The 26900-nt window shown below is 41.6% G+C and overlaps 1 protein-coding gene across 3 annotated transcripts; it reads left to right on the top strand.

The window, feature by feature from the left end:
* Nucleotides 1-938: 938 nt before the first annotated feature.
* Nucleotides 939-26775, top strand: LOC308135594 (abl interactor 1-like). 3 transcript variants are annotated; one of them, XM_080503663.1, is made up of 10 exons: nucleotides 939-1069; nucleotides 5273-5440; nucleotides 12627-12803; nucleotides 16356-16462; nucleotides 17022-17162; nucleotides 18069-18169; nucleotides 19404-19616; nucleotides 20981-21070; nucleotides 23067-23258; nucleotides 23352-26775. In XM_080503663.1, the coding sequence occupies exons 1-10, from the start codon at nucleotides 953-955 to the stop codon at nucleotides 23525-23527; spliced, it is 1482 nt and encodes a 493-aa protein (XP_080359789.1). In that variant the 5' UTR covers nucleotides 939-952; the 3' UTR covers nucleotides 23528-26775. The 3 variants fall into 3 exon arrangements, with proteins under 3 accessions (XP_080359789.1, XP_080359791.1, XP_080359790.1); XM_080503665.1 differs by lacking the exon at nucleotides 12627-12803; XM_080503664.1 differs by lacking the exon at nucleotides 20981-21070.
* The last annotated feature ends 125 nt before the right edge of the window (nucleotides 26776-26900 follow it).

Here is a 26900-nt window from a genome sequence, read left to right as displayed (position 1 = left end):
ATTCATTTTATCGTCTGTATTGTAAAGTCTTTTTTTTTAACCTGTGCACACTGTAATAGCATGTTTTGTATGTGGCAAGTGACGAGAGGGAGATGTAAAACTTTCATTTGCCTCAGTCCAGCTACAACACACAGAATATGTACTTTGCTAAGACTGCAAATCAAGGTGGTGATGAGAGCACACTACGTCTGCTTAAATGTATGCACTGGCTGTCCATAATGTCAAAAGCTTGGCTTCAAAATCTGACTTCTTGTGCATAAAGCTTTGAATGATCTTGGGCCTAAATACATCTCAGATTTGGAATATATTTAGAATATGGTGGTTTACTGAGTCTTCACAGTCAGAAACATCAAGGTGAAGCAGCTTTAAGTTTTTTGAGTACTGCTGACAGCCATTAAAACACATCAAATGGTAGATTTTATTTATTGTTTTACATGTATCTTTATATAGCTTTTTTAAATGTATTCTTATTTCTATATCTTTATTAATATATGTATTTTTGCATTTCATAATCTTAACTGTTTAAGATTTCTGATCCTATGTTTAGCAGTAAAGTATCTATCTGCTTATCTTTGCATTCAGGTGATGTAAGCATTTCATTGCATACTTTCTACTTTCTCCTTTCCTATTTAAAACATCGCACAAAAATACAGAGTCGTTGTGTTTCCTATCAATATGTAAAGTCATAATAATGTGTTACAAAGCGCTATTACATTTTATTACGCACGCACACGAAGTGAGTGATCTGATTGGCCAGCCGGTCCTCTCCCTTCGCCTCTCAGCCAATCAGCGCTCGCCGTTTTGAGCGTAGCTGCGCTGCGGAGCGGGCCGTGGTGAATCGGAGCCCAGCGGCCCCACAAAGCCAGGCGGGGGAGCCCCTTTCTCAGCGAGCGCAGCGCAGCGCAGCAGCATCACCGCCTCGGACCGGGAGAGAAATGCAAAGGGATGTAAGATGGCAGAGCTACAAATGCTATTAGAGGAGGAAATCCCCGCCGGTAAACGAGCGCTGGTGGAGAGCTACCAGAACCTGTCCCGGGTGGCGGAATACTGTGAAAACAATTATGTTCAGGTAAGAGAGGCGCCATGGCGGTTTTTATTTCGGTGTATTTCGCCGGTGATCTCCGTCGTGTCTGCGGTGCTGTAGTAGAAGTGAGTGAAACCACAGGGACAGGAAACACTGGTGGGAGAAAGCCACCCTCAAACCGCTAGCTCACACTCGGTGGCCTTTTTTTTGTGTGTGTGTCTTTTGATGTTTGGCGTGTCGATCGCGGGTGTATTTTGTGTTTTTGTCCGTTTCGGTGGTCACATTTTTCACCCTTTTCTGCCCGTTGTCCGGGGGGCTGCTGGGGGGCTTTTAGAGGGTGTGTCGTTGTTATGACTAAGAGGTTTGTCACTGCCTGCATTCTCTGCCAGGAACACAATCCACACACCATTTATATTTCATTTGACACGTTTCTGATGTCCACATTTTCCTCCATTCGCGATCATCACACGCAATAGGCCACACGACGGAGAATTAATCTGGAATTAAAACAATACAGTCCCCCGTTAAATGTCAAAGCTCTCAAGCAGACTGACTTATACACGTTTTTCGGAACACAGTCACGAAATGCTTACTCACTTTTAACAGGATTTTCCATTTGTCACAAAATGCTGATGGTTTTGATCTATCCTCTGATCTGTTTTTTTTTTAAATTAGAAACTAATCCATAAATGCAGAAGTAATATAAGGCTACTAACGTGTAGTAGAGATGATCACGTGTCTGCACAACACATATGTGGCTCATTTGCTTATAAATGCAGGTTAATGGTGTGCCCACTTCCTATTTGCTCATCCTGACAGATCTGCTGTTAAATCAAATCATGCATCAAGCTCTGAGGCCGAACTAAGGGCAGCACGGTTCCAGTTTCACTTCTCTAACCAGAATATTCATGTGTTTACAATGTAAAGAGACCTCATTGGTGCCAAGGGCATATCTATACAGCTGCTACCCTTTCTCATGACCTAAAGTGTACAAAAATATTTTCAGAATCCTGGAGAGGGTCACTGCCAGAAGAGGCATCGGAAATAATAATAATAATAATGATAAAAATAAGCTCATCGACCTGTTATTTACCTAAAGTGAGTGCTTTCAGTCAATGTGGATGATAGCTGACATCGTAGATCAGCAGTGGATTGAATGGTTTGGTGAGAACAGCATTGTCTGGTGGCAGACCGCCTCAAACCAGAAGCTGTGCCCCACTGTCAGAAAGCACACTCTTATTCAATAATACAACATCGGATCACTTTGCCCTCCCACTATGATCATAAATACAACGTCGGTTAGATTGCTTGGTGCATGTTTAATATCTGTTGGCAATAATGTCTAACTTCATGATGCCAAAAGCCGACCGATTGTTTTACAATATTTCAACATTTACCTATATGACATCTTTATTTTTAAGGAAATCAGCTCAAGAGAAAATGTGATTCTTGGAGTATTTATTAATTTTTTTTATGAGTGACAACATGCTTCACTCGAGGTTTTTTATAAATGAAGAATTCTCTCGTTGATGGAATTTGGTCATGTGAAATAGATAGATATAAAAGTGTGGACGACAAAACCAAGCCGTGTCGTTGTCCCACACAAACATAAGTTATTGGTCTCTCTTGAAAAAATGCAAATTCAATAATTGCTTGCAATGTTGATGCAGTTTGAAGTAAAGGGCTAACTATAGCAGCAAGATATTGTATATAGAGAATAAAAATCTAGGATAATATCTTTAGTGACAGCCATGAACGATGTGTGATTTTGGAAGGCGAGCTCTGGAACTTGAATTAGAAAACTAGGTTGATTTATTACAGCTGATTGTCATGCTGTGAATATGAGTTGCATTTCTGTGGCTTAACCCGAATACTTATTTCTTTAGGGACACCAACAACATTAGCAAGGATACTGCATGCATGTAAAACAACATTATTTACACGCACTGAGAGTGGCACCAGTGTGTCTTGTACTCATATTGTGCTCTATATCAATTGGATTTATACACGTTTGTATATTTTATCTGATGCATGTTACCTGATTATTGTTGTGCCACTGTGCACATTTCTGTGCGGACACTATTTCAAATGCCTTTACACACGAGCAAATTGAAAGACATCAAAATGATATGTAAAACACTGCGATGCCCCAGAAAAAAATAAATAAATCTGTTTTATTCTTAGATCTATCGAATCTAATAAAAGGACAACCCGTCAAGCACAGAAATAAAGTGGCTTTAGAGCTGAACTTTTTTCTCTCGAAACCTTCTGAAGCCTGTCATAAACTAAAATAGCATCACTTTGCTTATCGGGAAAGAAAACGCAAAATTATATTTTGATGCCATTGTTGCTGAAGCTGAACTTTACATGTAAGTTGATAATAAATCTTATAATTTACAGAATAAGTTTGATTTACCTTTACGATTGTACTTCATATTCCCCTTTCAAATTCCCCGGATCATAACCGACTGACTCATCAGTGTTTAATTCATTACTGCTGGGGATCTTTTCATATCCACTATATCACAGTGTTCAGCATGATATGGGGCTCAGAAATTGCTTTATTTAAGTGCTTTGTTAAGATCAAGCCGGGCGCTTAACAATAAAGGAAGTAAAACCTCTCCAAAAAGTCTTTTGCAAGCTTAATATGAAACATGATATCTCACAGGAATGGAAAGTGAACAGCGTATCTTGAAAAGATACAGGCTATTATTAACAGGGGCTTTTCTTTGGAGAATATATTCAGATATATGGGTTATTGTGAGCACTGCTTAATACTGCTGCGTGAAGGGAGGATGTCAATCCACGGGGTTCCTCCAGTAGCCTAAACATGTGTTGCGAATACACGAGTCAGCATTTTCCAGGTGTGAGGACCTGTTCCATTCACTCTGATAATGTGATAATGTGATAATGCTGACTGAGCCGGCAGTGTTTCCTCTTTCTGACGGGGTGGTAGTTTTTGCTCTCCAGGGGACGGGTCAACCTGCCGGTATAGTCCCAGACATCTGCAACAGATAATGTTGCTGCAGGTGGTTTCGCCGGGTCGTGAGTGGTTTTTGTTTTTGAAGCGCTGTCACCGGTGCAAACACTGTTAGCCTCCTGCGAGTACACCTCAAATTGTTGTTTTAGAGCAGCCTGTTGTCTTGGTAGCACTCAGACTGCATTTATGGGATTTTGCCGTTTCTAAAGTCAGCACAGACTCATCAGAGTGACTGAGCAGACGAAGATATGGCACGAGATCAAGTCTAGTCGTAATCTTACAGTAATAGCACTATTAGCTAGGAAATGCAAGTTATTGCAGAATTAGCTGAATATTTGAATAGAAAAAGGCCACAATCACAAATAAGACTGCAGTCCATGAATAGTTTAAAAACTATGATATATAGTGTCAATAATAAAATGAAAAAGTTGACTATTTCCCCAAAATGTAGCTTTAAGTATATTGTTTTTGCCAAACTAACATTCCACAATCAGAAGAAATCTGATTTTCTCTCAGAGCAATAATTACAGTAATATCATCATTTATGAAGAGGAAAAATGTATTGAAACCATTGTTTAAATCGATAAACTTACCTGTCATATCAAACCTTTTTGATGTAGGTCAAATCTTTCTCTTTAATTCATTTTTTTTTTTCCAACTGAAATTAAACTCTATTAGATATTCCACATTGTCAGTAATGTTAATTATAGAAAAAACAGATTCTGCTGTTGGACTGCCACTGTACGGTTGCATTGTTTCCTGTTTTGTTTCCAATCTATAAATATGTTGCTATTTAAAGCCTTCCAGAAACAGATGGTTTGCACAGGCTGGTCCAGATTTTGAATTCTGCAAAATGTCCTGGCATTCCTGTGCCTTGGCTCAACTCACACCAAGCACCTGTCCTGTGTTGTCATCTGAGTTATTCGGAAGTTATTGTTGTCAGATTCCGGGCTGTGTTGTATTTCACAAAGTCGAGCCTTCAGAGAATCATAAACCTGTCATCGCTTGTTTTCAGATCTTGAAGATGGCTCTGCAGTTTAAGAAGAGTCAAGAGTAAATATTCCTATGAGATGTTATTCTCTGTAGAAAACTGCCCTCTGACACTCGGATCACACGGCTGATGGCAGAGAAACAATGAGAGTGCGGGGTTTCCTCTTGGCTTTTATTTCAGAGCCTCAACCTCACTTCTTCCTGCCAACTTCACTGTTTCTTGCGCCCACACGGCCTTCCACTGATTTCTCGCTCTTTTCTCTTCCTGTTCCCGCTAGGCTCAAGACAAGAAGAAGGCCCTGGAGGAGACCAAAGCCTACACAACCCAGTCTCTGGCCAGTGTGGCCTACCAGATCAATGCCTTAGCAAACAATGTGCTGCAGCTGCTGGACATCCAGGCCTCGCAACTGCGACGCATGGAGTCCTCCATCAACCACATATCCCAGGTACAACCCCCTGCAAGCAGAGGCTACTTTTTACTTTCTTTTTTGTTGATTATTTAAATTGAGAGGGTTGTAAATAAATGAACTTTTGGCTAAGCCACGCCCCCCCTAAGTTTACTATTGCTAACCCGGACAAGACGTCACGTCTGACTGAATCTTTATGATAGCAGCTGTCAAAATCACACCACGACTGGCGCGAGACAACGTTTGGAGCCGGCATGAATTTATGTCACAGAGGAGCCTTCCGCAAGGTCGGCATGATGCAATGGAGGGCTATGTGCAAAATTTTAAACTGGATGTGGATTAAAAAAAAAAAGCTGAAGTTTAATGACACAGATCTTCAGATCCCAAACTGAAGACTTTTGTTTAAAGTTGTCACATGGGGTTTGTGTGGTCTGCCGCACAGCTTCAGCCACACATTCGTCCATGTTTTGTTTGGAGAATGGGATAAAGTTGTTTGAGCATTTTTACAACTTAAATGACTTAAATAGCCCAGGAAACTACAGAAGTGTCACCACCTCACGTGGTTCTCTACGGAGTTTTATGCTGAGAATGTCCCAAGGTGGCTTCTCTGAGCAGTTTGTAGTTAAACGCTATTGGTTTGTTTGTGCTTGGGGGCGGGATTGAGCCAAAGGTCCATAACACTGATATGTGAGTTCAACTTACATTTAATTTTCAATCACATGTTTTGAATTGTATAGTAGTTGTCAGAACATGAAGAGAAAAACTAATATTGTGAAGATGTTAACGTCATCCTGGGATGATAAAATATTTTTTTTGGGGGGGGGGGGGGCTTTAAAAACACAGCCACAGCCTCGCCTGAAGTCCAGCCGTTCTCTTGTTCGGCTTGCTTGTGCTTCAGCTAATCTAGAGACTCGACGAGAGGTGAAGTTTTAAAAGCTGAATTTTTCAGGTGGACAAAACACTATAATTTGTATTTTCACCAAACCCAGCGCTCTCCTGCTTAACCTAGTGAAAATCCTACAGCGTGCACTCGTTAGATTGCAGAGGTACAGCAGCTTTTTACACTTATGCACCGGTAGTGCAATGTCCTGTGGCCGTCATGTAAACACCTCTGCCTGATTAGATTGAACCTATTGGGAGGAGGAGGTATAACCATGTTTATGACCCGGTCTGAGTCCACGGAAGCAGCACAACAGATTACTTCCCAATGTTGGAGCTTTGCGCACATCTTTATTACATAACGTTACCATGTGACGCTTCACAAGCGGCGTTTTGAGAAAAATGACTGGTAAAGCACAAACGGTCAATGCAGCAGGAAGTGCTGCCACATGACACTGAAGAGACCTCTGTGCTCGGTCTCTTTTCTTCCTGATCACATTCTGAACAAGGAAAACGTTTCCAAGAAAGCAAAAATACAACAAGCTTCATTAGCCCACATAGTAAAGCCACCTTCAATACTGACAGGTTTCTGGATAAAGATGGATGTGCGATTATGTATCACCAACAACACGGAACAAACTATTACTGGATTGATGAAATGCAAATTGCATATAAACCCGCATGTCAATCTGATCACTTCACTCAGAGTTCAACGTACACGGAGCTGCCTGATCTTTTAATTTGCAAGAAATTCAGTCAGACTGAAAACAAATGATAATATAAATGCAGGTAATTATTAATAAACATTGTTAGCACACATGTTTTTTTTTTTTTGTTTTGTTTTTTTCCCAGTATGGCATTCAAGTTGACCTGAAGAGAACTTTTAATTTTCACAACTTACGTTGCCACCATACTGTAGCCCAGGATGCTCCATACACAAAAACCCTCATCTGTAAAAGATGGTAAACAGCCTTATGATTTTACATCATTGTTAAAAAAAAAAAAATCAGCCAGTAACAGGAACTATACAGTAAAACCAGCCTCTGCATTGCAGATATAGTGTATGTATTAAAGTTGGCTACAAGGGTTTCTTCCTCAATGGAGATGATTGAAAATGGCATCATCTTGGATCGTGTCAGACAAATCACTGCACGGTTTTACCTTGATGACTGAAAAGTTAGTCTCCACCACTGTAGTCCAGTGAATCAAAGAGCTGTTAGAAGTGAGGAAGAATTTTTTGGGGGGCGATAATATCTACAAATCTTTATAGGTATTTTGTTGAGTCATGGCATGGTTTTGAGTATTTATCCCTTTGCAGGCTCAATAAATGCCAGTACAGTAAAATGTGACCCGTGTCATATTATTCAGTGTCATGACACCAAACTACACAATGACACATTCCCACACCGCAAAGACTGACAGATATGGCGGGGGCACGGAGCGTGCTGGAGCTGCCAAAACCTCCACAGCCCCTCTTCAGCCCCGCTTGCTTCATCAGCAGTCCTCTCTCTGTCTCTCTCCCTCTCTATTCCTCTCTGTGGGCTTCATGCACCCACCCTGCCTGTCAGCCTGAATGTCCCGTCCCCTCCCTGCGTGCTTCATTAAGCCTGTCAGGGATGAAGTGAAAGCCTGACGCCAGCACTCTCGCCTGGTTAGTGTTTCCACTCGTGCCTCTCTTTGCAGACTCCGGGATGGAGCGGGGCTGGGCGCGACGAATGACGAACAGCGAAACTCTCTTATTGATCCGTTAAAGGTGGTCAGCCGTGCTTTACGTGACCTGCTTGATAGTTCGGTGTCAGAGCCAACAGGACCCCAGAGTAACCACACTGATGTGGAGATTGTTAGCGGCGGCTCACTTGTGAAACCGTCGAGTCAGTATATTCACTTAACTGTCAGCGGGAGGGAGAACATTTGTCGCGAAGTGTCCGATGGCCGAAGTATTCCTTTTTCAGAGTGGCCATTATGAATCGAAGTGGAATGAGACAGGTTTCACCGGGGGCATTAACAGTGACTCAGCTGTCCATCCGCAAAAAGTACGCTAAGATTCTAATTTACAAAAACGAAACATTTCCATCCAATTATCTTCTATGCTGCTTCATTCCTCTCAGGGTCATGGGGCCACTTGCAACTAATGACTGCAGAAGCAGGATAGAGGCTTAAAGGCGTTGCTACTATATCAATTTTGTGTGAGCTTTTAATTTGGTTTAACTTTACAATATATTTACTCGAATAATATATCTATTAAAAATGTGATCGAGCACAAGCGTTGGCTGTGGAGATGAAGGATCAGTTTGCTTAATGAAATTGTGAACATGCAATCAACGGCACGAGCAGCAGGATAAATGTTGCTGCAGTGGAAAGACACTGAGGATGAACTTTACAGTAAAGTATGTCCGGTGGGTAAACTCTACCACTGAATGCGTATTTGCATATTCACATATTCTGGCATTCCTAAATGAGGAAGGAAGAAGGAATGAATGTTATTGGAAGATAAGCTACTATTTTTTTTTTTTTCTTTCTGGAAAACTATCAGGCACAAATTCAGAGTTGAGTGTTTTCTTTTTTTTCATACATCTTAAAACTGTCTGGAGGGAATGTATAATTTGATTTTCATATTCAAGTCATATCTGTGTCTTCCTCTGGGTTTAAATCATTATTCTCAGAGATATATGTCGGAGAAATTACTTTTTAACTGGCTTGGCTGTCTAGACTTGAAAGAGTTAAAGGAGGATTAGAAAGAGAAGGTAGCCAGACATTGCTGCCAAAACCAAGTCTTATTTAAAAGCCCACAGCATAGAGGGTTGTGACAAAATTATACAAGCGAGGCTGCTACCTAAATGCAAAACAGGAGCGTGTTTCACCAAAGCAGTGGTCTGGATCGGAGGGTAAAAATTGAAGCAGTTTTGCCTGAAAATATGCATTCAGTGCAGCAGTAGGGGAAAAAGGAGACTGAATTTTGTTTGCTGTTGTGATGCAAAACATTAGTAATCTTCCTATTAGCCTTTCTCCCGCCCTTTTTTTTTTTTTAAATTCTCTCCCTGACTGCCAGATTACGCTCTCTGGCTCCATATTTTGCTCACTGAAATTGTCATCCATCAGCTCAACAACCCACTTGTGCCTCTTCTTGCACAATTTTTCGATAGTCAAATGCTCTCGAGTGCAGTCAGCATTAGATCGCAGCCTGAATTCAAAGGGCGATGCAGGATCGTCACCATACTACGTCCTCGGATGAGCTCACTGGTGTTCCAGAGGATGTTTGTTTAGCATGCCTTGCAACGGTTGCACAGATAATGTCGCGTTTCCTCTCACTCAGCAGAGATGAATCGTTTGCTACGACAAAGGTGACTAAAACTAGAGTGCAGATCCAACAGTGCGCGGTACCCCCGCGACCATCTGTTCTCAGAAGCACACTGGGGCAATACAGCAGACAGCCAGATGTTTATTAAAGAGATTACAGAAGAAAAATGGGATTGAGACAGCGCAGGAAGGGCAGGCCGCGCTCTGTCGTCAGTGATTAGGTAACGGTTATTATGTGTACCTCCATTGTTACCTTTTGAAATGTACATTAAGAGGAAATGCTGAGCTGAAGCTGACAGAGTCAAATCACCCACATCTGCTCCATGTTTGATTGCAAAGTTTCACCTTTTTATCAAGATTGATTTGCTCTGTGTGAAATGTCACAGAATGTAATGTGTACGTGTCTGGCTTTAGATATAGATTCCCATTTTCTTTCCTCCTCTTTTCTATTTAATGTATCGAACATAGGATCAGACTCTCGTTTTACACATATCCTGTCTCCGTGTTGTCTCTTTCTTGCAGTCCTTCGGTTTTTCTCCCTCTCTCTGCACTGCACCTCTCCTTGCCCATTACTGACAGGAAATAGGCGGTTCTTTTTTTTTTCTTTTTTCTTTTTCTCACTTCCCAGATGAAGCTGGGTGTGTCACTTCAGTTTCCTCTTTGAAGAAAAGCCCAATCATGCTCACCACATATCTATTTCTATATTTTCCTCAAACATACAGACTTCTCGTCAGATATAGAGACAGGGGGGGGGGGGGCAGTTGCAGGTCAGTTTGACAGCGTCTATCACACTTTCAGTCATTCTGTCATATTTTTCATCCCCGGCGATCAGAGGGAAGGGAGGTGGTCGCAGCAGTGGCGCCTGTCAAATCGACAAGATGAGATCTCTGAGCGGTGACCTTGCTGCGGCTCGGGTCTCGCTCACACATGCCAGCACGTCTGAACTTACTGAGCCGCCTCTCATTCACACTGAGAGTGAGGGGATTCATCGTCTCTCAGTTGGCCTCTGGCTGGAATCATTGAAACAGAAATCTTCAATACACTCACTTGTTTCAATTTCACACCAGAAATAATACAGTGAAGTCGTCACCCCCCCCCCATACACACACACACACACACACACTTCACACAGATTCCCCTTCGTGTCACTGCTTCAACTTTCATCCATCATTCATAAAGTGGAGACTAGCCTATGCATTCGTCCGCTGTGAGTGATGATGACAGTAATCGCAGTAGAGATGGAGGTCACAGGTATATTTTCAGTTGGCGGAGAAACTTTGTCAAATAGGCTCTGGGGTAAAGGGCAATAGCAAAATAGAAGAATGAACTGTGAGAAATGTCTTTTCTTCATAAATACAGATGATCATTTTGCAGCTTGTCAATCATGTATTGATTTAAAAATCTATTCATTTGTGCACATTCCACCCTTAAAAAATGTTCCCGTGAACATTGTTTCTGGGAATTCAAAAGGATGAAGTATGGATACTGAAACACTAGTGTGTGATACATGAAAACTGAAAATGTCCAGTCTTCACAACATTTCGTATCCCGGTAAACTGTAATCAGTTTTCAGATTAGTGTAAATGTGCCACACCTTAAAAGATGTTAGTATCCACTTAGATTTGCTGCATTTACAAGATGAGTTTGTAATCAAGAAGCTGAGGTGTAGATTAACCGTGTGATCAAGATTTAGGCTTTATTGAAATGTACGTACAATCCAATCCAACTTTAAGTATAGAGCACATTTAAGACACCACCGTGGACTAAAGTGCTGTGCAAAGAATAAAATGAGATGTCAACATGCGCAATTCACATGTTTAAAAAAAAAAAATAGATAAAAGATACAGACAATGCAATAAAACAAATAGCTAAAACAATTTAAAAGGGATAAAAACATGGGTAATGTAAAAGACATTCAGAAGAACAGTGAAGATCGTGTCGAAGGCTTAAGAGGGAATGTGGTTTTTGAGGGTTTACATCCAGAGGAAATAGAAGAAGCTGACAAGGTCAAATCACCTGCATATAAGAGTGATTCAAAGGCTAAAGTTTGATAGTGACATTTTTACAGAATCTTAACAGCAAACGGCAGAAAACAGAAGTCCCTAAAAGACCAGAGTAACTTATCGACATTTTTGCAACACTTGTTTCAGCAACTTGTGCAAGAAGTGATGTGGAAACAGTTCAGCGCTGATTAAAGAACACTTATCATGAGTTTGCAGGTTGACAGAATCTATCCCAGACGCCCTCACACTCACAGGGTGTCATGCCATCTAATAAAAAAACAACTTCAGGAGAAATGAACAGTGACATATAATACATTTTTAATAGAATTGTGCATTTATGTACGTTTATTTAGTAAAGTCAAACTCGATTACAAAATTGAATCTTGAAAGCTTTTTTTTTGGTATTTATTACAAATTAGCTTTCATGGCCTGGCTGCAATACTGCCGCAGACCACAAGGGGGTCACACAAGTAGGCATTGCTAATTCTTGACATCAGCAGCAGGATTGGTGTAAAATAGTTTTTCTTTTTCCTAAAAGTTATCAATATCTAAATGACAGCTTGTTAAGGTTTTATAAATGCCACAATGTTACACCTCGCTTTATACTGGATGTCAGATCAGTGTACAGGAGGACTAAGAAACAATAAGTGACATAGTTACATGATATAGACTTTATATGTTTTTCTTCTTTCTGAGGTGTTTGTATTTAGTGTTTACTTTTCATGGCAAAATTGAACATTCAGTTTGTTCTTGGAATGAATTCTATGTATTTGAAACACATCCGCCGGCATGCTTGTAGCCGTAACTGGAAACACTTTTATCTGTGTGTTGGATTTACACATTGATGAAATTCCTCACTTTTTGAGATTAGGAAAAACGTCTCCCGGGAATGTGAGGGAAACATGTCTGGCTTCCTGAGCTTGAGACTTTGAGCATGATGAGGGAGTTCCACTCTTCCTTTCAAAATGTGAAAACCCCTTGTGGCTCGACCATAAAATGAAAATATCTTCGGTCCTGTTGCTTCATCCTGGATCGTTCTCCTACAGACGGTGGACATTCACAAGGAGAAGGTGGCACGTCGGGAAATTGGCATCCTCACCACCAATAAGAACACTTCTCGCACCCACAAGATCATCGCCCCGGGCAACATGGAGCGGCCAGTGCGCTACATTCGAAAGCCCATCGACTACACACTGCTGGATGATGTGGGACACGGTGTCAAGGTGAGAAAATGTCATTGACATTGTGTTCAAATAAGTAATAAATAAAAAAAATTTTTGGGGCTGGCGGTGGGGAATCATTTGTTGATTTGAAGACACTCTTTCGCGTCTGGCTATGTAGAAAGTGTTTCACCACAACCGCACGATCACATCTACAGTCTGATGTCATTACTTTGATATATTGCCATGTCTTGCAGTTGTGATCAATTTTTATAGACAAGAACACACATACTGAGTCTCAATCACACCTGGCACTTTCATGTGAACAAGCTGACTGCCTGCTTTCATAATTCATTCACACACATCCACTCAAGCTGCAAGCCAATCAATACCCTGGCCTTTAGCTGCCTGTGGCTAGAAAGCTTCATGTGTGAGAGATTTTTTTTTATGCCCGGTAACAACTTCCTAAGGTGGAAATTATTAGTGTTTGTGTGTGTGAGCAAAAGGGAGACATCTTGGCCAAGCGTTGCTCACACCATCAGATCCCCTACCCCTACTGAATGGTGGGAAAGCAAATATTTCCCCCCCATTTTTTCAAGTTTTTTTGTATTTTGTATTTTTTTCTCCCTCCACATGATCCATCCGGTTGTCTCCCTTCTTCTTCTGTCTCAGAGACGGAGATTCTGTGCTTCTGTGTGAGTGTGTGTGTGCGTGCACTGCTGTGAGCTGATTGTTTGCGTCATAAATTTCCTTAGTGTGTTTGGGCCTTTCTCTCGCTCTCTCTGTCTCTCTGTCTCTCTCTCTCTCTCTCTCTTTCCCCCACCCAGTCTCTCTCTCTGTGGAGATACTGCCTGTCCGCTGATTTTCAAACATCCGCTGATTCAAATGCAAAAGCCAGTGTTTCCTCCTTTGAGAGCTGGCTCACATTGACAGATTTGGCTTGGCCCACTATGCAAATTGGGCATCATTTGCGGGCGCTGGAGATGATGGCTCTCTGCAGAAATCAGTGCTGATCAGAGCACCTGCAGAGAGAGAGAGAAAAAAAAAGAACAGTTTCGGCCAGCTGGTTCACAAAGGAAAAAAAAAATAGATTTGACCAGCTGCAAAATTACAAATGTGTGTTAAGATTTTAGGTGCATGATTAATTTAATGTAATTATTTTAGCAAGGTTCCTTTGTGGATGTGGATTGGATTTTACATTGACAACTCCCGAGGTACTTGTTCTTTTCTAATTCTCTGTCATATCTCTGGCTCTGTGTGTGTGTGTATGTGTGTGTGTGTGTGTGTGTGTGCATATGTCTTCTTGGATGTGCTTTTGTCTGGCTCCATGCAGACAGAAATGCATATCACATTCCACATTTTCCCCTGTACACTTTCTCTCTCAATCTCTCACACACACACACACACACACACACACACACACACACACACACACACACACACACACACACACACACACACACACACACACACACACACACACACACACACACACACACACACACACACACACACGCACGCACACACGCCTGTGAATAATTCAGAGGGATTGATACGACTGCAGCAGCCAATATATGGAAACATGCAGGTATCTGAGTACTCTATTAAATCGTGACCTGTGTGTTTATTTATTGTATTTTTTTCCCACCGCATTTAGAACTCTATCACTTGTTTATGCTGCATGGGAATAAATTATTAGCAGCTTATTAGAACTCCATCCTCACAGCCCGTTTCCCGTCGTACTACTGCTGATTCCCTCCAAGCGTGATCTTCGCCTTCTATCTGAAACTCACCCATAGACTGCAAGTCAGACGAGAGCAGAGAGACCCATTCCAACACGTATGGATGACTGTGCTCACCCCTCCACAATATTAGCCTTTATTGGCATTTCGAGCAGTCACCACGGTGAACATGGTTTCACCCACATTAATGTCTCTTTGTGCAGTTATTTATGGCCTCACTGTGTTTACGACCCCCGCATTTCTTTCCCCCCAACTCAATGCAAACGTCAGCAGAGCAGCATGTCACCCAGCATGTTGCTCACAATTTCTGGAGCGTGTAATGACTGCGGTGATATTTCATCTGATTATAACACATGTCTAGACGCTGATATTCACAGAAACCTGTGTAGTTTCTCAGGTACATTTGAGACACAGCACTGTGATTTCACTGGAGTGCCTTCTGGTCAGTGATTTGATATTTTATCTCTTGTTGCTATGTACGTAAACCGTCAATCTGGGTGTTTAGATGTGACTGATGGTATTGTACACCGTTTCTCATGATAATCATGAAAACAATCAGATGGCAAAGAAAGAGATCATTCAGAAAAAAATTGCATTAAACCACTCAAGATTGATAATTATAGTGATAATTTGCTGCTTTTTTAAAATTTGTTGTGCATTTTAGCCTTCTTATTCTTTACATCACAATTACACATTTATTTGATCAGGAACTTTGTCTGTTGTGAATATTTATTTACAATTTATTTAATTTCAATGTATTTAATTAAAAACCCCAGACGGCTTTCAATTTGGGGAAAGAAAAAAGAACTGTACCTTTGTGGTAGTTGATGTTGTTTTATAGCTGTCTCCCTCATGGACTTTTCTAGTTGGCATGTCCGACACTGCTTTACCCTGCAGCGTTCCCATGAATACACCCGAACCGAACGCCTCATTAATACTGAGAAAATCATTACTTTAAAAGCTGTAAAAATGTAGTTTTCTTTATTGTCGTTGAACTAAAATTAATCTGTATTGTCCAACAGACCAGAAACAACGTTACAGGTTTAATGATGGGTCAGCAGTAAAATCTGTAGAGCTTTTACATCAGTATCCAAACTTATTCCTTTCATGCCTATTTTCTTTAGAACCTCTTTCAACTTCAGATTTCAAGCTGTAACTATGTTTGTATGTGTGATTCATGAATGTGTGAAGTTACTGTTGAAATTGCTCACACAAAGGCTAACTTTTGTAACCATTAACCACTGAGCATTGTCTTTAATTTATGTCTTCTCTTTTCACCTGCTTGCACTCAGTGGCTTAAGGCCAAGGTAAGAAATGGATGTCTGTCTCTCTGTCTCTCTCTCTCGCTCTCTCTCTCTCTCTCTCTCTCTCTCTCTCTCTCTCTCTCTCTCTCTCTCTCTCTCTCTCTCTCTCTCTCTCTCTCTCTCTCGCTCTGTATCCATGAAAGCAGTAAAACTCTCATTTATTAAGCATTCACAAGAACTTTAAATTTTGATGACAAGGACTAAAGTTTTAATGGAAAAAATTTGATGATATGCAATGTGGATTTACTGCAGCCTATTAAAGCTGGATTGTTCCACCTGCTGTTTATCTTTCTCCATTTTAATAACCAGAAAGTCAGAAGCTACCCCATCAGTGACTGTCAACCTTCTTATCTGCTTGTTCTCGTCTTTCTTCTTCATATTATTTTGTGCTTCTACTCTGTGTGTTTTCATTGTGCAATTACAGACGATTCTCTACAACAGTACAGCTTGAGATCAGACTAAATCCAATCCAACTAGTCCGATGTGTTGTTTTCATCATGTTAAATGAGTTCATTGGCGGGTGAGACACTAGCATCAAACAATTGTTTAACTTGCTTTTACTTCACCAGCAACATGGAAACAATGCAGCAGGACGAGGAGGAGGAACAATTTCCAGGACCAACCCGCCTACACAGAAACCTCCGAGCCCCCCCATGGCGGGACGCGGCACTTTGGGGTAGGAGCACAAACCGACTTGACCTACGAATCTAAAGATAATTATATGGATACAGAAGCACTGGTTAGAGATTTAATAGTCCTATGTGGTTCATTGGAGGTATGTGAATCCGTCATTTAGAATTTTGTTGCATTACCAAGCCAGGAAGCTTGTTTGCATGACCATAAACATCCAGGAACTACCAATAATTATATAAATATGTATAATATATAATGTAATGGTCAGATTTGATCTCCTCGGGTGCACTGAAGAAATACAATCACTGACAATGGTGTAGTATCTGGCCTTGTTTTGTTGAACGTGTCAATGCCTGCTATTTCTACATTATCTGGGTTTAAGGTCTTTATTTCACCCAAGAAGTGGTTTGGCAGCTCTTTTCTGCATTTTCTCCCAAATAACTTCTCATAAACATGCACAGGTCTAAAAGAAGAAATTGAATCGGATGAGTGGGTATCAATGAACAAAGATGCGCCCGTTTCAATAATCTGATCACTTTGGAAATCTGGTGAGGACGTCTCCATGTATTGAAAAGAAATGTTCGTCTATCTCCTGCTTCCAGGCGTAATACTCCCTACAAGACACTGGAGCCCGTGAAGCCCCCGGTCGTGCCCAACGACTACATGACCAGCCCGGCTCGACTTGGCAACCAGCAGAGCCCTGCACGCACAGCCTCGCTCAACCAGAGGCCCAGGACACACAGGTAGCTCGCAGTCAGCCTCTGCCCTCCTGACATTACCATATAAAGTATGTTTGGCTTGCCGTGGAACGCGATAGATCTGGAATGCAAACAAGGTCAGATGTGACTGTACTGCAGATTCACTGATTAATTAAAGCGTGGTGGGAAAATGTATTAATTTGATCATATTTTATGTTTAATAAGAGAATTAAATGTGCGCCAACATATTGGGACATAGAAAGTGCAGGGACTACTCGACAACAGTCATGTTAGTCGCAAACCTCTTTTAGTTCCGGGGTCACGTGCGGGCCAGTGTGATATCAAATGTGCCGCACCAGTTAAAAGGATTTAACTCTGCAAAGATGTATATTATTTCATTTTCGATTCCCAAAAACAGCTCTCCAATCCAATTACCTATGAAGATAATGTATTTATATAATTTTATGGATGCAACTGCCATACCCAGCTCTGCTGCTCATCCAACAAGTGCATGTTTCTTATAAATGTAGCACCCAAAAAAAAAAAGAGAATCAGGCTTTCCAGTTATATGAGCTTTATTGCCAATAACCATTATTGCAAAAAAAAACAAAAAAAACCAGTTTCTGTGCTGAGTGTATAAAGTAAATCCTGTGTGGATATCACATGGATCATTTATTATTCATGTTTCATACAATCGATTAACTAACTGGAAAAACAACCTGAATTCTAGTCAGTTCAACATGCGGCATACCTGCACTAAAGTGTTAAGCTGTAAAGTGTTTTACCCCCAGATCCGTTGACACTTTGCAGCATTGCTTTGCACACTGTGAATTTGCAGAGCTGTGAACGTGTTGCCACAGTGACAGGAGTACCGTTATGGCTGATTGACATCCGAGAACTTAATGACAGGATGTCAAACGGTTCTGTGATTACGTTTGTCTCCCCTCGCAGCGGCAGCAGTGGTGGAAGCGGTGGCCGGGAGAACAGCGGAGGCAGCGGAGTCGGTGTCCCTCTCGCAGTACCCACCCCCTCTCCACCCAGCATGGGGCAAGGTGAGTCCCAGCAGCCCCTTGAGGAAGACCTTGAGTCCAACTTTGCTCATGTGATCAGAAGCTGTGACCCTTCCCGAAAGCCCGATTTGTTCACGTGAAAAAGCTGAGAATTAATTCTTTGTTGAAGATTCCTATGGATTCCTATTATAATAATTTTCATTTACCTTCCCCGAACCTTTATTTCTTATTATGGAAAAGAGCTGCAGGCACACAGTAATGCTGTGAAGGTGTGTTCCAGCAGCAGGGTTTTTGGGCTTCTCAAGCATTAAACATGCATTAAATACCGTATACTTTGAAGAAACTGCTGTGCAGGATAATTGTCGACCCTGTTAGAAAGGAGAGGAAAAATAATTAGAGCAGCGAAACAGAGAGAGTAAAATATTACTTTACAACAAGACTTCTCACTTTCTATGCGGTGATGTTGTTTTATCGCAGTTATCCAGCAGTGTTATATTAAGTGGATTGAAATGATGTACTGTTTATGCACCTCAGAGGATTGTTATGTTTACTTACATGCAGCATGGAAATAGTTATATTAAATATTCATTTTAGAATTAGTGCCTGAGGCTGTGGCAGCATCATAAACCATCAAGCAGCACTGAAGCTTGCAACAACATATCGAGGTTCATGCTATTGATGTTGAAGTTTAGCAGCTTGTCTCATTTTAGTGACAGAAACATGTCCGCCTGTTGGGATTATACAGCTCTGCCTCTAAAACTGGTTGTATTGTAAAGGCAGGAGGATTCGATTAGTTAGTTTTTGCATTTTTTTCCCCCACTGAGATATGATTGAATTTACAATTGTTTTGTCTTTGGCAACCTCAGCAGGACAGGCATTATTTTGTCGCATTTCACATACCACTACTGTACTATAACGTAATGTTTCATAAGGATATTATATTGAATATGTTCTTTTGTGAAAATACAATTATTTTGTTATGAAAAAGAACTGCTAACAGTCTGAAGAGAAAAAAATGTGTACCTTATGTTTCTATAGCTATTAGACTGAAACATTCCGGCCATCTTTTAACCCATTCTAGACTTTATTTAGAAATTTTTAATAACAATGTGCTCATACATTGTGTGAAGAAGTGTGCAATTTTTTCACCTTTCACCCCCATTGTTTGTGTGTGTGTGTGTGTGTGTGTGTGTGTGTGTGTGTGTGTGTGTGTGTGTGTGTGTGTGTGTGTGTGTGTGTGCGTGCGTGCGCGCGTGTGTCATTCCCTCTCCTGCAGTACCATCGTCAGCCTCCGTGCCTCAGGGCCCCGGCCTGGGTCCCATCCCCATGTCCCAGTTTGGCACCATCTCCCGCCAGATCTCCCGTCACAACTCCTCCTCCACCTCCTCGGCCTCCATGGTGTCGGCCACCGGCACCTACCGCCGCGCGCCCTCTGTCTCTTCTCAGCAGCCCCACCTCAACGGGGGTCCGGCGTACCCGCAGAACGCAGGTAAGACAGTTGTGATACGCTTATTTGGGCGGGAGATACAGAGTGGTAAATGAGCCAAGTGAGAAGTAACTGTTCATGACTGCAAGGTGACTTGGCCTTATATGTCATTTCGGGATTTCAGATTTCCTGACGAGAAGATGATGTAATGAAAATCGCAAATAGAATTTGGCTGCTCCTCTTCCTGGTTCCCAGCTACTAAACACCGCCTCTATCTCTCAAAGATACCATCCTTTCCCGAGCCTCATGGAATTGAATGATGAGCGATAATGGCTGAAATTAGGGTAGATGAAACCTCCCCACCTCAGCACTGTCGTGCAGAGTGTTTCATTACCATTTCCAATTGAGTTATGACATTATCATTTCAATCAGCTGATTCAGGAGAGACCGGCTGGTAGCAAGCAGTTCAGGCTCCAAAAGACAAGGGGAAACCCAGGACACACGCACACTTTCTGTCACAAGAGTGGAATTTATTTTGGCAGGCATCACTCAGAACCATCTTACAGACATCTTTCTGGGCATAGAACACAGGAGGAGGAGGCGGTCTGTCTCGTCTCAGCGAGGAGAGACAGTGATGCTTAAGCTGTATCACATAATCTGTACGTCTGCTTTAACGCAGCTGTATTTTTTTATTAAACTAAAACATACATTGGGTAATAAAATCCCAGAGCGTGAGAAGCCGGATCCAGCACACGGAGGGAACGCGTTGCTCTCGGCGGGTGTCGCTTGTCGACGCATGTGACTCTCTGGTGAGAGGAAGGGGAGGGGATAATGAGACAATACTGCCTGGTGAGATTGCAGACGCCCTTCCATGAGATGTGATTTATGAGTCAGACATGGCGTGTCGCTGTGCGTGACATCATGTCTTTGAGAGAGGACAGCTGTTTTCTGGGGCTCCTGTCCACTATTTAGACAGTCAATCTTAGAAACTCCCATAACAAGAATAATGCAGATTTTTGAGAACAAATGCCTATGCTGCCGAACTGCCAACTTGCGACCGACGTGTGTGGTGCTTTGCAGTCTTTTCCATGTGTCAGAAGCTTGTTGCAAGCTGCAGGGATTCGCCTTTGATTTCAAGCGGATGCTGACGAGGTGGATCCTGAGACGAATGCGCAGCTTGAGAACCACAGAACAAAAGAAAGCTGATTGGAAATGTGTAAACGAGTCACATAGCCATGCTTCCTGCACTATTTCGCTCACTCACCAGCTTTTTGTTGTCCTTTTTCCTTTTTTTTTAATCTCTCCCTCCATGCCCAATCTGGACCGACTCTTCTCTGTCATGGCGGCCTGTTCTTTTCTTCTTACCTGTCTGCCGCCACTCTGTCTTCCCGCCGCTCTTTCTGCCTGTCCCGGTGTTGTGGCTCCAGTGTCTGTGGCTCCTCCGCCTCCTCCTCCCATGGTGCAGCTGACCCCACAGATCCCTCTGACCGGTTTTGTGGCCAGAATGCAGGAGAGCAGTAAGTAAAAATTAATCAGACGGCGCATGCATGTTCAGTTAGCTAAAGATGGAAACTCTTTCATGCATGTAAATATAAGTTTTGTGTTTTGTTCTGCCAAAAATACACAGTGAAAAAGATCGGCCAAGATGGAAGGGGGCACTGTTCAAAAATGTCCACACATTCGTCCACTCATGTTTTCAGTCATGTCCATGATCAGATAGTGCACTATATCTAACTCAAACCTCTTAGCACTGCTATGAAATCGTCCCGGGATTCACACACAGCCTCACTCTCTTCCCTGTGGCTTGCTTCACTCCACTACACTCAGGATACCTTTTCTTTCACCCACCCTCACGTCTGTCTGTTGCCATGGTGACGGATCACTGAGAGTGTGTGTCCTGTTGCTCAACGTCCAGCGAGGAGGAAAGATGTGACCTGATGCTTGTGTCCTAATTTACCAGCAGCCTGTCTGCAGGGATGCAGCTACTGTACGTGACTGCCTGTAGTGGTGGCCCGGGCTCGCAACGCACCGAGAGACACAAACACACACTGCAATACAGAACAGACTTAGAGTGTGTCGCATTCTAAACTGAATCCAAACTAGTAATCGTCGTGTTTTATTTGAAGAATTATGTAGATGTCGCTTATTACATAGAAACACTAGTACAGCAGCCAGTGTTTTCTTATTTTGCATGGGAAGCAACCTTGTTTACATCCCGGCAGCATAAATAGAAGAACCGCTTAGTGAGTATGAGCAACGTTAATCACTGCAACTGAACAGAGAAGCATGAGCTCAAAAAAAACCTCTTTAACAATGCACAACAAATATATTTGATTTATTTTAAATAGAAATAATAGTCTTGGTTTTTTTCTTCCTCCCCCTAAACCGTAGCACATTTGCCATCTTTGGATTCGATTAAAGACAACGCGGCCTTTGTTAATATTGAGGGGAGTAAACAGGAACTACAAAAGCAGACGTGGATGTTATTATATAGTGAAACCTTTTTATGCTAAAACAGCTCCGTAGTAAATTGTCACATGAGCAAAGAAGATTTGTAAGCAGATTTGATTTGATTCATTTCTGTCCCCCGTTACATTAAAGCCTCTTCTTTAATTTCAGGAACTAAGTGAATAAGGTGACACATTTTTTTGTACGGTTTTTAGGGTTGCTTTAAAAAGAGACCTGCGGTAGAGGAAGACATTGAGTGAGCAGTCTGAGGAGTATAAGGGCGGAAACAAGCCCGTGAAATCACACTGATCCACCCATTTTACCGCCTCATATTCATGTGCCGACAATGTTTTCTCAGGGGGAAAGAGCTAAAAATATAAATCATTCAACTTTGTGATGGTTCGAGGAGCTGGTAAACGTTACAGTAAATTGATGTTTCTTTGAGCTACAACAGCTAAAAATAATCACATCCTGTCTTTTCACTTAAAAAGCGGTTACAAATTTGGTTTGTGTGTCACACAAAATACATGGTATTAGTGGGAACACACAGCTTCCTCTGAGGACTTGTGAGGTCACCTTGGTGTTGTTTCTCTTAGGTTTTAGAAATCTTGCGCAGGATTATAGATTATGAACGTATACAGTGGAGGGATTAATTAAATAGACAATATGAAGATACTTTTGAGGTTTAACCAACTTGTCATCTCAATAAATTCTGACATTTTATTTAATCACAATATATTCACACCAGCGTGACAATATCTAACAATGCCTGGTGAATGTGTGTATAATAATCGGTAAAAAATGTGATTGCTGAGCTTGGACGTGTTGACGTGAGTGTGGCGTGTCGGAGCAGGGAGACAGGTGAAGCGTGCAGGACCAGAGACCCCTGCCATAGGATGACTCAGTAAACAGTGAGGAGGCTCTCTGCTGCCCTCTAGTGAACAGATTCATCACCCACTGAACAGATAATCCTCACATGTTTGTGCTGAAGAGTTTACTGAACGTGTACTAAAATGTTTTGAAGCGATCGGATTCTCACTCCTGCCTTTTCTCACCTCACATTAGTAACAGACAGCCCCGCCCCGCCTCCTCCACCTCCCCCAGAGGACATTGGGGTGTTTGAAGAGCCCGCTCCGCCTCCTCCTCCTCCTCCGCCTGTTGACTATGAAGAAGGAGAGGAGGCCGCCGTGGTTCACTACAGTGATCCCTATGCTGACGGTGACCCCCACTGGGCCCCGAAGGTTTATTTGGAGAAAGGTTAGTACAGGGCATTTCCAGAATGGAAGGGCGCTTTACTGTGTCGGCTTTGTTTAGGAGTTGCAGTGACGAAGGTTTCGTTTTGATCCGTAGTGGTGGCCATCTACGACTACAGCAAGGACAAGGAGGACGAGCTGTCCTTCATGGAAGGAGCCATCATCTACATAATAAAGAAGAACGATGACGGCTGGTTCGAAGGCGTCTGCAACGGCGTCACTGGACTCTTCCCTGGAAACTACGTGGAGTCGATCATGCACTATGCTGACTAAAAAAAAAAAAGAGAGAGAGTGAATATAAAGTAATGGCACTGTTTTTTTGAGCAGGCCTAAACCGTGAGGATGTGCAGCGTTAACAGATCTTACAGCTCTGCCCTTTGGAAAGAAGTGCCATGCTGAATTTACAAACTTTTTTTTTTTTTTTTCTGGACGTGAGGGTTTGTGCTTGCACGGTTTTCGTCTGCTTAAAAAAAAAAAAAAAAAAAGTGTCGCACAATGAAGAAGGGTTTGTTAGTTTACACTGAAGACAAAGGGGAGGAGACGCAGGCCTTTTTTTTTTCTCGCACACTGTCACATCTTGAAACCATCGTATTTTGCCTCTCGAGAAATTACATACAATCAGAATTGTTTCATAGGCCACAGAGTAATTATGAGTGTTAATTTGTGTATACTTGGAAACCAAAACTTAAAGGATGCAGTAGGTCGAGACAGTGAAATGTCACATTTCCATTGAAACAGATAAGGCGGTGTAGCAATTCTTATCTCAAAATGCTGCACAGGAACTCCTGCCCATTTATTTGCACTGTAGACCATCAGACAAACTCTTCCCTCCTCTCAAAACAACAAACATCCATTTTACCTTTTTAAAAAAAGACCCGAAGAGGAAAAACAAACATCAACAAGTGCATTAGGACGCGGCTGAATGTCCCATGTCCGTCGATGTCCGAATCACCAGATGTTTCAGAGGGGAAAAAAGGCAACATGGAGTTGTGTATTCACGACGCTCTGCGAGGCTGAAGTGAGTGTATAAAATGCATCACACACACACACACACACACACACACAAAGAAAACAGTTTCTAGTGGACTTTCTTTCTGCTCTCTAGCTTGTATATAAATTGTAATGTGAGAAGCTGCCAGTACCGTACATCTGTCAGTGTGTTTCCCCAGTGTTTCCATCAACGTCAATGGGAATGCTGACAAGATTGGATGTTTTTCCTTCTTCTTTTTTGTTTCTTTTTACTTGAATATTCATTTTATTCATAACTCACAGTGCCATTTTAACATTACCTAGGCAAAGTGGTTGTGTGTAAACATTTATTTTTCTATGCTAAAGGTCCCATGTGATGCAAAATTCACATTCTAATGGTTTTCTAACAGTAATATGTGTCCATATAGCCTGTGTACGAGCCCTCAGAAGTGGAGAAAGTCTCATCTCCCTCACTTTCTTGCTCCAACTTTTAGCAAACGTGTGAATCTGAGATTTTTCACACAGGTGGATGAACTCTGCTCGTTAAGGCCCCGTTGACACGACAAAGGAAACAAGTGATAACGCAAAGCTTTCGCCACAGTTTAGATGACAACGGAGCCACTAAAGCCATCACTTTTTGAAATCACCTGCCAACATGGAACTTTTCTGACTGCCATGCGCACCACCGCCATGATAACTAGTTCTTCTGCATCTGTGCGAGTTCCAAATATGGCAGACTCCGGCGTGGCGTTACTCCCAGTCCCTATTCTACTTTTATAGACTATATCGGTTCTTTTATAGTTAAGATTCACCCCTAATAGCATCTAATTTATCATCTATCCATATGAATGTCAAATGTACTCTTGATTGTGTTAACGTTTATAGCTTATTGTTCCCGGCATGCATGTATGTGTGGTTTCATTACAAAAACAAACAACAGCCTCGTGGCGTGACATGCGAACTACATTGTTCTCAGTGCTGGTTTTCAATGCAAATTTTATTTTTTTAATTATTAAGGAAAAGGTAAAAATTATGCGTTCTCACTTGATACGTTGACATGTAAACGGGGCCTAAAATTACAAGGTGGCAGCATTTTTCTCCTCACAAATACTACCAGAAGACAAGACACAGCTCATTAGTATTTAAAGGCACAGACTCAATAACCTGTTCTCAGTTGAGCTCACTAGAGGGACTGGCTGAAGTTCAGAACCAAGGCTCAATTTGAGGAAATACACTTCAAATGCAATGTTGATGGACCCCTGACAACCTTGTTAAATTGTTGAAAAGCTGCGTAATATGGGACCTTTAAGTCACGACTCATTGTCACTATATGTAGTGATGCTGTCCAGCTACTGTAGCAGAGCTCCGAGCTGTGTGCCGCTTCCAAATGTGAAGCACAGGAAGGACTAACTGGTGTGTTTTTCATGTGGTTGTCCATTGTGTTATGGCTGCACTGATTTAGGTATCAGCGACTGTGAGGATTTTGATTTCTGCCGCAGCAACAGCAGAGTTGCTATCGAAGAGCTAACCTTTCTAACGTGTCTGTTCCTTCAATGGTTGCTGGTTTGGTGCTTCACATTGGTGCTCAATAACCATAATCACCAACCCAAACAACCTCAAATACAAGATGGCTCTCCAATAGAGATGTAACAAATGTTTCTTTAAAAAAAAAAAAGAAAAAAAAAGAAAGAAATACTGCAGACAGATGAATTGTTTTGATTGTAATCTTCAGTCACTTCAGCGTTGTAGTGAATGTAGACGACTCAGCCGTAATGTAATCCAGCTAGAATCAGTTTGCTGTTTGTTTGTTTATTCGGAGTTTGACTTTACATGACTGAAACCTGTTAACTCCTGCGGTCTGAGAAGCACCTCTGATTGGGAAATGTCTGTTCTGATTACAAGATAAGATGCCTGCTCCTATTGTTGGAACATCATTTTGAATCTAACGCCTCACTCAGAATAAACGTTTGTAACCAGTCATAATAAAAAAAAAGAAAAGAAAAGGAAATACTCATCTCTACAGAAAGTGATCCAGAGGAAGCATTTGTGTCTCTGGACTGACTGGAAAAGGACTCATTTGTACGAACAGTATTTATCCAGCCTCTGTGCATGAAGGTTGACGTCATAACAGTGAATGATTCGCCATTACATCCCATCTTCGATTGTATTTTTTTCCATCATGAGGTCTTTTTTTTTGTGAGGAAACAACCTTTTCTACCTAACATATTTCTAGCTTTGCATTCAACTTCTTTTTATTGTCCAAGACTGCTGTGGAAGGTTTGCTAGCAGTCTGTAATGTAAAGGATTTATTTATACTTTTTCATAGAGAAACCATGAGACAACCACTGACGTGCAGAACTTTGTAATGTTTACCACTTACCGTCTAGCATTTCAGGGCATCACAGGTCAAGACGCCTTTCTTTGATGTGTGTTTTCTTATGATCAAATGTGGAATTTAAAAGAAAAAAACAACAAAAAATAATAACATCTGTAACTTAAATGTTCATGGGAACAAAATCGGATATTTGTCTTTTCCTCTGTTTGTACATAGGATGTGATCATTGAAATTTATGTACAGTCTTTTTGTAATAAACAACTCATTGAAAGAAATGACTTGAGTATTGTTTGGTTGCCAATAACACATTTTTCTCAAGTGGGCTACATTTGCAACATAATC

This window comes from Blennius ocellaris, assembly GCF_963422515.1.
Source record: "Blennius ocellaris genome assembly, chromosome: 10".
Taxonomy (NCBI): Eukaryota; Metazoa; Chordata; class Actinopteri; order Blenniiformes; family Blenniidae; genus Blennius; species Blennius ocellaris.
Note: the sequence above shows the minus strand (reverse complement) of the source record. Positions and strands in the feature narration are given on the sequence as shown.